Here is a 12,362-nt window from a genome sequence, read left to right on the forward strand (position 1 = left end):
GAATTAACAGCCTTTTCATTTTGACCCAAGAACAATGTCCACGACCAAGAATTTGAATATAATTCAATCAGTTCTGGATCTGATCAAAAACTTTTTTCTCTTGCCATAGTGCTATGACTATAATTGCATTGCCTCACTTTTTTATTTCCCAGCAGCTGATAGAGAAAAATAAACTCCCTTTGTGTGTTCTGCATTTCACGTACTTGATAAAAACGTTACGTCCAGTATTTTAATGATTGTAGCTCTTGGTCAGAAAGAAACGTTAGAGGCAGTTACTGGGGTCACTTTAGAACGGCAAAGACTTGTGATGTGCCTGTTGCTTTGTTCAGGGTAGAAAGAGGCAGCGAGGATGTGCGGCTGATGAAGCCCCCCTCCCCAGAACACCAGAGTCCAGATACGCAGCAGCAGCTGGATGTTCCTCCTGAACCCTCTACCTCTGAGTGTGTCCGAACAGAGCCAGATACCACTGGATCCAGCAGCAGCCAGGAGACTGTAGACTTGTTAGCCCAGTCCCTACGGTGAGTCTTCAGTTCAGTGTCCTGGAAGCATTTGCCACTGCAGTCATAATTTGGTCATTAAGCATGTATTTGATCTTCTCAAATTGTGTTTCTGAATAAACTATGAGCAGCCTTTCAGGTTTCATTATTGAGACAGATGCAGGAGGATATTATCATTTAATGTTGCAAACCATTGAGATCTGCCAACTTTGAATAATTTATTCAGGTCATGGAGAAGAGCAAGACACTAAATATTTTGAATGCATATTTTGATTGATTGACTTACTATGTGCTATCAAGTCGGTGTCAACTCAGCAACCACCTGAATAGACCTTCTCCAAGATGGCCTGCCCCAGCCTGGCCTTTCAGGTCTTCCAATGGTGCATTCTGCCACTCTAATTGAATTTGTCCACCTTGTGGCTGGTCGTCCTCTTCTCTTTCCTTCCACCTTTCCCAGCATTAAAGACTCCAAGAAAGCTGGGTCTTTGCATAATATATATAGAAAGAGCCTTCAAAAAAGGAAGAAGAGCTAAGATTTTCATGTTTGAATTCTGCACCAAGTAATAATTTTCTATGCTTTCTTTGTGTTCTTAAAGAACTGCAAATGACATCATACTTCTGCTATGTGCTTGCCTCTCTTCTGTTTATTTCCATAGGAATTGTTTACGTTACTTCTTGCCCCCCAATTTTCCCATCTCCAAGAAGGATTTGACTTCCATGAGCTCAGAAGAGTTGGTGGCATTCCCTTTGGTGAGTCCTCTGTTCAGCTGATAAATTCAATACCATAATTGATGACTGTCCCAATGTCATGTTCGTCGTTGCAATGTTCATTGTACATCGTACCGTTTCGCATGCCATGGTGCTGACGCGTGTTCCGGTTGGGAGGGAGATGCTGGGAGACCTTGTACCAGGCTTTCTCTCTCTCTTCGTGGGGATGGAATGTGTTTTCAAGGTCCTTTTTACCCGTTGATTAGCAGGACTCATTAGGAGCACCTGGGATGGGGAATTTGAAACAGTTGTACGAGGGGGGAGGGATTACATTCGCACCGAGGGTTTTTAGTTTGTATTTGGCGCGCTTTTGCTCATTCTCAGCTTTCTTTGTACTTGCATACTATTCTTAAATAAATCAGATTTATTCAAGCTCTTGCTTGTGAGTCTGAGAATACTTTAAGATAGGCAACTGTTACACCCAGGTACATTCTTGAGTTCTCTTTCATGAGATGTAGATTTTTGGAATCAGTGGTTTGGTATCACATCTGTTGTCATCTCCTTTAATATTTGTGAAATTCCTAAAATAGGAGCTGAACCCTTGAATTCTAGTTTGATGTTGACATATTGGGAGAAGTAGCTTATACCACTATTTCGTGCTAATATATAAAGCAAAAGATGAAGTTAGAATCCAGGTCCCTGAATTAAAATCAGTTGGTTATTCATAGAATACAGTTAAATTATGCACTCCCCCCCCCACGCACACACACACAAAAGCCAGATAATCTTAACCTGTTGCTCAGCATAATGGAGTAATAGTCAGGGCTGGTTTGACTGGAAGGTAGTTAAGTAACGTTTTTCTGTTCTTGCTTGGAGCAAATTGAAGCTATTGTCTTGTTTTCTGTAACCTTGGAATGTTCTCCCCTGTGTCTATCTTTCCACAGAAAGAGTACTTTAAACAATATGAGATGGGTCTCCAGAACTTATGCAACTCCTATCAGACCCGTGCAAATGCCCAGATCCAAGCCTGTGAGGAGAAACTTCACCTCCAAGAGCAGAAGCTCACAGAGACAAAGGAGAAGCTTCAGAAGCTGAGGACAAACATTGTTGCACTACTCCAGAAAGTGCAAGAAGTGAGTGAGGCCTCACTGTGGAACCTGGACTGTCTCTGTTTTTGAACTCTGTGTCGCGATGTGCAAAACCTACCATTTCCAGAACTCTAGGTTTTGCACATTCCAACTCTACTAGATCAGTCTTTAACTTGCTTTGAATTAGGTTTTCCATAAGCCATACCTAGAACAGCTACTAATCAAGAATTACAAGAATTTCAGTCTTAAACATTGGAAATTACCAAGTCTCTGACTTCTGTTACATCTGCTTTTGCTTAGATTCTCAGAGTCTTGTTGTCTACCACATTCTGTATTGTATTTCTTTAATTACTAAGAGTCACGGCTTGAGTGTTTTGTTTGTAAGAGGTACATTCTAAGGAATAAATTTCATTCTTCTGTTTTTAGGACATTGATTTCAATACAGATGATGAACTGGATGCTTACATTGAAGACCTCATCACCAGAGGAGACTGACCAGCCCAGCTCCAGCATCAGTGTGAAATCAGACAGGAATGTGATTACTGTGTCTTCTGGGTTACCAGTAGGTGTAGAAAAAGCAGCCCAGATTGATGGGCAGAGGTATGGCCAGGGTTTTTAGAGACTTGAGTTCTTTATAGAGTACGTCAGTGTAGAACATGTTCGTATTTTCTCTTTTATATAATGGAACGAGCAACTGTGCTGTTGATTAAGGTTTCTAACCTTTTGTTTATAAATATTTGTTAAAAAATAACCAAAAAACCCAAAAATATAATCATTCACATACCAAGCCTTGTTTGTAGTATGGATGGGTTCATTTTGAAGTTTGGTAAAGTTAAGCTATAAGAAAAACTGTTCCTTTTGAAGGAATGTGCTAGAACTCCCTCCTTGGGAGGGAGATGGACGGTGATAAAAATTGATAAATAAAATAAATAAATAAATAAAAACTGGTAGCACACGCATATTGGGGCAGTTTGTTGCTGGTGTCTCTTGCAAGGAGGAGAAAATTAGCATAAAGCTTATGACCTCCAAAGGTAACAACTGTTTGTACAATTGGAGAAAAGCACATTTCTGACAGCACGGGGTGTTGTCAGAACTACAGTTTGTGGCCCACCTCCTACTTTGCACTTAAGCCATTTGGTTTCATAAACTATTGCCACGGTCACATAACCACTTTTGCACTTTTCATCTGCAGCTGACAGTATTCTTCATCTTAAGAAGCTGGGGTAGGGAGGTGTTTAAACTTGACAGAGCCTTGACATTGATTCATGTCTTGGGATAAAGAGCTGGAGAGTAGAATTGTTTATTGTTGCATCTTTGTCTCTGGACATGCTAGGAAGGGAACTCAGACAGGTGAACTCAGCTCCTGAAGCTAAAAGAAGTAGGAATGAAAATAATCTCAAAAGCCTGAGAAGCTGCATTAGCTTCAGTAATGGTAGTTGAGTATCAGAAAAGGAAACTTGGGGAAGACATAGAGGCAAAGTGCATTCTTGGTGAGCTGTATCCTGTGTTAGATTTTTAAAAAAGAAATAATAGTGTATTTCATATTAACAAGTGAATTTATTACAGGGCAGTGGGAAGAAAACATCTTGTCTCTATCTGTATATGCTCACCCATGGTTAACCTAACCCTATTTTGTTTGATGAACCCAGTTTTCTGGTTTGGCACAATGCATTAAACCATTAACTATACAGCCTGGATTTGCTGAAATGCAGATGACAAATTTAGTTCTGCGTGTTGTGCAAACCCAGCCCTTCTTTTGGTTCCTCCCACCCCAGAGCTTCCCTGTTCAAACAGCCCCGTTCTGAATTTACAGGAGGCCAAGTGTGTTTGAAGCAAGCTTGGGCCCTGGCTTGAGTGTCACTTCAGGCCAAATATAATGGGTTGCTGAATTGTTGCATAGATTGTTGTGTAGTCTTGTGCACTTTCAGAAGACAGGGTGGGCAGTCTTCCAGTACACGATGAATTCCATAAGTACACCCCCACTTTCTTCCTCAAGCTATTTTCTAACAAAATCTCTTGACAAGGAGGCTTTTTTCAGGCAAGCGCAGCTGACTGAAAGTCTATATAACACCCAAGCTCAATAGAATTCAGGGAAATTTTTGAATTCAGTCTTGGCTTTTGCTGCTGCTTTAAAAAAGAAAGATCAGCCACAAACAGGAAAAGAGGCTCTGTCTCAGAGGAGTATCCAGCAAATGTTCAAGGACTACTAAATCACACTGAGCCTGCAGCTGCTAGAAGCATCTAAGGTACATAGAAAAATAATCTGTTCCTCCGTTCTGACTGAGACAACGACTTTTAGTAGCTCCCAGCGGGCCCATCCAAAACAAGGGAATTGTGCAGAAACTTAATTTTCAGACAGACACTTCCTTCAGAGTCATTCAGTCACGCTATTATGATGAGACAAGGTCCTTGCCTACCTGTGCTTGTGCAAACTTGGGAGAAGGGGGATTTGAAGTGGCTGAAGGTTGATTCCCATGGCCACCCATGATAAACAGAAGTAACTCATACAAGCAGTCCTTTGTCAGAGCAGAAACCACAGGAGCAAGATGGCACCTCGTATCAGGCGGCAGCTGCTTTCTGCAGTTGCATTTCTCCTTCCTCTTTATGGAAGGAAGGTATGCTTCCACAGTTTATTGCGCTAGTTTAATGCACACAGACCAGTTAACAAGCAGGTTTCTAGCACAAGCTGCTCATGCATCACTTAGAAAGAATGGTAATGTTCATGCCCATTCCTGAGGTGGACAAAAAACGATTTCTCAAGTTTATATACATAGGATTTTACTTTTGAGGGAGACATTTATTATTAGGGTTTACACTCTTAAATTTCTATTTTTCCTTCTGGACTAAGCTGCTTAAAAAGATATGAGAAACTCTGCAAAGGGCTTGTTACTGCATTCAGGTAGGGCCAGTTACAACTCAGTAATCAAGAGTCCTGATTAAGATCTTCAGTTGCAGAGAAAGTTGTGAGCAAGAATGGGCAACCTGCCTTCTAGATTTACACACAGTTGGTTCCTTTTCTGCACTCCTTGAGCCACTTCTGATGAGAACTGCTGAAAATCAGAAACTGTTTCCCTGCTGTTCTGAGGTAGGTGGTACACTCTTAATATATATTCTAAAATGGGATTAACATACATTTTAAAGAAAATGACAATTTCCCTGTATAGAATCCAGAAAACCCTATAAATTTCTCCCATGTGAGTAGCCCATTGTAATCCTTGCTTTTCTGAAAATACATGGCCACAAAAAGATGACTCACACCTGTTGTAAACCATTGGGCTAAAAGTACTAATCTTCTTAGGAAATAGATTATTTTCTCAACAGCTATTGATGTTAAGGAGAGCCAGTTTGGTGTAGTGGTTAAAGGCACAAGGCTAGAAACCGGGAGACAGTGAGTTCTAGTCCGGCCTTAGGCACAAAGCCAGCTGGGTGACTTTGGGACAGTCACACTTGCTCAGCCCAGGAAGGAGGCAATGGCCAACCACTTCTGAAAGTGGTGCCAAGAAAACTGGGGACTAGTCCAGGCAGTCACCAGGAGTCAAGGCTAACTCAAAGGCACACCACAAAAAACGGTTTAAAAACATGAGGGGTTGCATAAGTCACTGCACACTTGCTTCTCCAATGCACAGAAAAATTTGCTTCTAGAAGTGAACTTTGGCAAGGCCTTCCTCTGTAATTTGACACTGAAAAGAAGTCCTGCTTGGCCTTTCAATTCAAGAAGAATGTTCCATTTGGGCCTTTTATTGAAGATTAATGCTGTAGGGAGAGGAATCTTGGGGAAAATAATTTACACAACTAAAACTGCAGAAAGTTTGAGCATTGGAGAAATGCTCAAATATTAAAGCATAGGCCTCTCTTTTAAAAAGCAGATAGAAAGAGATAGATAGATAACCAGGAAATTAAACAATTTGTTTAATTAAACAACAACTGACCAGCAAATTAAACAGTCAAGTTCATAAAAAGAACAAAGGAACGAAGTGGTGGAAGCCATGCAAGAAAGAATAGACATCTAGAAAGAACTATAAAAATGCCTTCAGGTCTAAAGCATTCCTAAGATACAAACAGGAGTGCTTTATGATTACTACAGTACAGTAATTATGGATTTACCAAAAAACAACAACAAAAGAATACACAAAATTATAAGAAAGTAAGCAGGAAAAAAAACCAAAATGTATATTTACAGGCATCCATGGTTAATCTATATTAATTCTGCAAACTGCTGAATAGTTGGACCCATGTTAGTGTTTCCGATGCTGAACAGTCTTTTGATTGTGATTACATTTTCTTTGTCCAGAAGTCAACTGACATGTGATTAAGATAGAATATCTAAAAATATTTGTTGGAAATGCCATAACAAAGAAGAAGCATTTTATCTTTCTTTCTTACTTACTTACTTACTTACTTACTTACTTACTTACAAAATTTCTCTGCCACCCATCTCATGTACGACTCTGTTACATATGTGGTGGTTACGTAAAAAAGACTCAAAAGAACTGGAAAGAAATAAAGCAAAACATCCAAAAAATTTTGAAAATAAAATTAGAAATAAAATCACCAATATTGTTATTGGGAATGATCCCAGAGAACATAAATAAAAAGACTCATGATTTATTAAGATCCGTGGTGACAGCGGCAAGAATCAATCTGGCACAACACTGGAAAAGAGAAACCTTGCCACCGACACAGGATTGGGGGATTAAAATTGGGTATGTGGCAATGGAAAAACCAACAGGATACATTCACAGCAGAAGTTAACCACATTCAAGCAGGAATGGTTCCTTTGTTTACCACATACCACGCAGCAAGGCAAGCTAGGACACTTAAAATACTTTTTAAGAAAAAGAAACACTGTTGTAAATAATAATTAAAATGATCAAAACAAATAGGAGTAGTAATGTCCAAAGTAAAGTACAAGAAATACCCAAGTAACAATTACAGAAGTGGCGCGGGGGGGAGAAAAAGAAGGAACTACCAGAACGTCCCTTTTATTTTTTATTTTTTTGTTTTGCTTTTTTTCTCAAATTCCTTTAAGTATGTGTCTGTATCTGTATCTATTTTTGCTTTTGCCTCTTTTTGCTTGAATGTTTTATTTAACTTACAAAAAATAAACACAATGTTCAGAAGGTTTTTAGATCAAATCCTTTTCAACAACAAACAGTATTTTAGGGATGGCCTTGCTGCATTTATGCTGTTGGAGATGCAGTAAAACTAACACCTTATTTAAATATATTGTCCCATTTTGGTAAAAAAAACAATTACATGTATACACTTCAGACAAAAAGGATTTCTATTGATGATCAAGGTATCTCCCCCGCCAGGTAAGTACACAGATGCTATAGAAACCACAGCCTGTGTTCTTTTGTATTGTCAGTTTTACAGGGACATTCACTACCAGCCAATTACCCCCCTTCTATTTAAATTCCCAGGGCACTCTGATAATTTTTACTTACCTTATTGGATAAACAACCAAGATGAATGTACTTCTTTGAAAGTTGCAAAGTTCTGCTACATTATGTGTAAGCTTCACCTACCAATGGTTGCTAACAGTTATTCATATAAGGGGATAACTTTGCTTGTTTTACGATACATTTTATTGGTCAATGACCGAAATAAAGTTTCTGGTCTCTATTAATGGGCAGGAGGAGGAGGGTGGAGTGTAAGGTGCTGTAAAAGGAGCACTGAAGGAGCGCGTGGGCTGGGTCTCAGCTGCCTCCAGAACATGGGACAAGTTTGATCTGCAAAAGGGATGTTGCTGTATCTTCCCTCCAATGCTGCATTATGGTGAGCCGCAGAAAAAACTGCTGCCTGATGGGCAGGTGATGCTGAGGAAGCAACGTGCTGGTCTCCTGTCTGTATACAGTGGTCTAATATGCCCTGCTCTACCTGAGGAATGATGGCAAACGCCCACTGCTGGATTTCCTCTCAATTTACACTCCACCCCACCCCCCACGGTATTCCCCTTTGGCCGCCAGTCTCCCAGCTGGGAAGTTGTCAGTCAACCAATTAGAAAATAGTAAAGCCACCTGGTAGCAATTGGATACCCACCACATTGTTGCACCCTTCCCCTTCTGGCCACCCACCTTTGCTGTAAAGTTCTAAAGCAGCTTTTGCCAAAATGAGACCCTCTGGATAAATGGAGAACAGCTCAAGCCATATCCCAACCATTATGACCAACTTGTTCAGGATTATGGAAGCTGGTCCATCTCTTGTAACTGGAAAGCTGATCTAGAACGGGGGGAATAACACAGTGCTTCCCATCAAGTAGGCTTGACTAATGACTAGAAATGGGGAGTTGTAGTCCCAAGCATCTGCGGCGCTCATAATTTTTATCCCTCCTGTAGGCCTTCATATCAGCAGGGATTCAATCTGTTAGTTTCTGTAGGTAGATACAGGAGATACCACCATAGCCTTAAGTATTTCTCCATCGCTCAGTGACTGAATCTCTTCTAAACTCTTTTTACAGCTGCTAAGATGTTCCTTCCCCCCCCCCCACTCCCTTCCTACCACCCTTATCACTGTACCCCTTTTATGGTGGTGGCTGCCTGTTGCCAAGGCAGTGCAGCTGCTTAGATCAGCGCTGGCTAATGAAAGAAACTTCATGAAAAGCTGGGCAGCTGAGGCTATTCATTGTCCAAACAGCAAGCTTCCACAAGACCTGAGCTCAGCTGCAGTGCCTTTTGGAGGTGCCCCCTGTCCACATGGCACCCCTGCCCCCCAGACAATCTCTGGTGCAGGTTGAAGGGTATCTAGTCCCTGGCACCCCCTGCACAAGCTTGTCATGTAGGCATTCTGGGGAGATAAGTAAATTATCTTCCTCCCTAGTCCTCTCTGCTGTCTAGGAGCCCCCATTTCCCTTAATGAGGTAAGGAAACCTCAGCTGTTGCTGCTCTTCCCCTTGCCAGGGGTGGGGAGGGGGAATAGGAACATGCAGTTCACGTGCTGGGGCTGAACCCAAAGGGTTGCCAAGTTTTCTGTTGCCTTGGGACACTGAAGCCTTCTCACCTTCCTCTTGGTCCTGGCATTCTACCTCAGCTTCTGTGGGTAGATGCTCCTGCAGGTGTGGGACAGGGCTGCTTCCCAGGAAAGCCGTAGAACAGCATGGCTTTCTCCCAATCTCACCCCTTCTTTTGCTCAAGTCAGCTGCCCTGCACCTCTCCCCTTCCATGCTGCTACTATTCTCCCAAATACCTGCTTATGAGTCCAGTTCAAACCTGGTAAATGTAACCTTGAATTTCAGGAGAAGTCTTAAATGGGTTGCATTCAAAACAGCTAATTCTACTTTTTCCCAACCTGCTGCCTGTTGGGTAGGTTGGACTGCAGTAGTCATCTTTCCTAGCCAGACTGGGGCAATGAGAATTTTGATCCAACAGATCTGGGAGACAGTATGATGGAGGTTTGGCATACAACAGCCTTTCTCGACCAAAACATCTCAGATGCGTGGATTTCTTACTCCTAGAATTCCCTAACCAGCATGACCCTTTCCAGGAAAACTGGAAGTTGGACCCTTAAGACATCTGGGGGATGCACAGGTTGAAAAAAGCTGCCATAAGCTTTTAGGGTTAAAATCCAGGCTGTAGTATTTTGGGGTGGAGGGGGTGTCCTGGACAGTGTGGCTTATCTGGAGATGCTCAGGAGTACAAAATGGGGCTGGATGTTTTCATTTCCTTATCTGAGATGTGATACTCGTATACTCCTTTTCCCTCAAAGTAAGCATTGAGCACCATTTGATAAAGCAAGACCTTAGAAATTCATACTACGGAAGTGCCATTGGGGAATTAGACCTGGATTTTTTCTAAGCATCCCTCTTTATTTCTCTATCATAATTGCCCCTGTAATTTACAGTTCTCTCTCTCCCCCCCACCCCCATGTTGGCATCCACCTCTTCCCTTCTCACGTACTTGCAAAGGATTTTTCCTTAATTATTGTAGTTTGAACAGGGAAGTGACAAAATGCCCATAAAATGGGCTCAGAAATGGGTTTCCTCCCCTAACTCAAGCCAAGCTGCACCTCTGCAAAGCTTCAAGCAAGAGCTGTCATTTTGAGCCTTTGTGAGGTGCAATAAATGCAGCAAAACCTTTTGTCCTTTAAAATAAAAACCCTTTATTTTGCCCACCCTAATTCAGGAGATATCGGGGCAGGATAAAAACAGTAACACATTTGTACTTCACTCTGGTGTAGCCCCTTTAAATTACTGGTGGTGATTGGGATTCATGTCCTAAGTTTATGAACACTTGCAGAATTTAGAGCACTTTACTATTCTAATTATTTGGCATCACAAAACCCCAGTCACGGCCCAATTCTGGCTGAGGCAGCTGGGCTGCTGTTGCTGGCATGTGGCTCCTGGGATGAAGTAGGATAGGTGACAAATGGGCTGTTACGAAGAGGAAGAGGCCTGCATGGAGCTAGAAGAGCTCTCAGCAAAGGTGCTAATAGAAACTGCTGCAAAGACTTCGCAGAGAGAGCACCAAACGATGGTTCAAATAAACCTGCACAGAATTTTCTCAATGACTTGAACAAGGAGTCGGCACAAGAGAGGAGACCCAGGAGGTTCAGAAGGAGGCGCTTGTCTTCCCTGCCACAAGGGAAAAAAGCAAAGATTCGGGAGTGGGAGGAGTCAGCAGAAGGAGCAGACAAGGAAACGTGATACAGATTTATAGACTTGGAGAGAAAGTAGGAATTGTTTTGCTCATAATGAGACCATTCAGGATCACAAAAGTGAATTGTGCAAGTGACCAAAATGAGATCCTTTACAAAGGATGCATGGTTGGCTTATGGAATTTAAAATTAGCATGGGAACAGTAACAAGTTACGGACTTCCATGAGTTTTTGTTTTAAAGAATGGGGCAAATTCATAAGAACATCCGAAGTTAACTGAAATGGTTTATTATATTGGCACTCTCACAAGATTTACAGTACAAGGAGGAAGATACAATTTTCATAGCCTTCAGATAATTCTTAAGGTTGCAGTGGCAGATTAAGTTGCAGAAAGGCTGCCTTTACATACAGTAAATTAGTCTAAAAATGGTGGGATAGTCTGTGGTTTACTCTGTTGTCAAAATCCAGTTGTTTTTGCATGTAGTATGACATCACTTAATTCAAAATTCTACTACTTGATTTCAAGCATCTCATGTTACCTGAATGCAGCAGTTTGTTTTGTCAAGATGGGTTTAGCAGATGTTCTAAGCAAAATCTGATTTTTTAAAATAACAGCTTGATCTCGTCAGAATCCGTTAACCAAAATCACATGATGTTGGAAAAACTTAATAGTTTCTGGCCTCAGTATTACTTGGATGGAGACTAGCTGGGCTATAGGCTAGGCTGGGGAGCAGAAAAACATCTGTAAAGATGCCAGTGAGAGACCCCTTCTGTATTGTTGCCAATGTATGGATATGTCCATTTTGTCTGAGGTGAGGGTCTCTCTTATCTTTGACCCATCAGTCACCACCAGTGGCATCGATGGAACTCTTAGGTCTGGCACAATTTATACATGATTATTTTAACCATACAATAGTCTCTCCGAAGATCTGTTTTCAAGTTTCCATACCATGGAGTAGATCTAACAATGATTATGGCTTCCCTGGCTGTCCCATCAACTCAGCATTGCCAGTGGATTTCAAGATTTCAACCAGGGTCCTTTCTCAGTCTTACTTGCTAGAGATGAAGAACTAAGAGGAGCTATTCAGAGAGCAATATTCAACGTTTGGTGGCAGTGTCATGAGGGCAAAGAATTAGGCATGGCAATCTTTTTTGGGGCTTCTGTGGGCAACATGATAGATACAGGATTTGATGCAGCTTAACTTCGTTCTGATTGGAACTTGCTTTTTTTACCCCTAGTTACAAGCTACCATTATCTGGTCTGCTGTTTTCCAGAAAATTCACAGAATCCCTGAAGTACTGTCTGGTAAAGAATCTTAGGCCCTCAGAATACAAAGGAAGTGGACCACAATAATATATTATTGTACATTAAAAAATCATAGTAAATCGAGACTGCTGTTGTTACTGCATTCAAGTGTGCGTTCAGATAAAGAATGTATTTTACAGGCTAGATGGATGGATGATATTCTAGAGGTGA

General features: G+C 41.4%; 2 protein-coding genes across 2 annotated transcripts in view; both read left to right on the top strand.

The window, feature by feature from the left end:
* MORC2 (MORC family CW-type zinc finger 2) overlaps window positions 1–3,044 on the top strand; it is an 84,376-nt gene extending 81,332 nt beyond the window's left edge. Inside the window, exons 23-26 of the mRNA XM_063315279.1 lie at window positions 330–518; window positions 1,154–1,247; window positions 2,150–2,338; window positions 2,720–3,044. Coding sequence (XP_063171349.1) covers window positions 330–518; window positions 1,154–1,247; window positions 2,150–2,338; window positions 2,720–2,788 — 541 coding nt within the window. The 3' untranslated portion in view covers window positions 2,789–3,044. The remainder of the gene's footprint in view (window positions 1–329; window positions 519–1,153; window positions 1,248–2,149; window positions 2,339–2,719) is intronic.
* The window catches only part of PES1 (pescadillo ribosomal biogenesis factor 1), a 426,838-nt gene that overhangs the window by 81,655 nt on the left and 332,821 nt on the right, over window positions 1–12,362 (top strand). The gene's annotated exons all lie outside the window — the stretch shown is intronic.

Source organism: Candoia aspera, chromosome 15, assembly GCF_035149785.1.
Source record: "Candoia aspera isolate rCanAsp1 chromosome 15, rCanAsp1.hap2, whole genome shotgun sequence".
NCBI lineage: Eukaryota > Metazoa > Chordata > Lepidosauria > Squamata > Boidae > Candoia > Candoia aspera.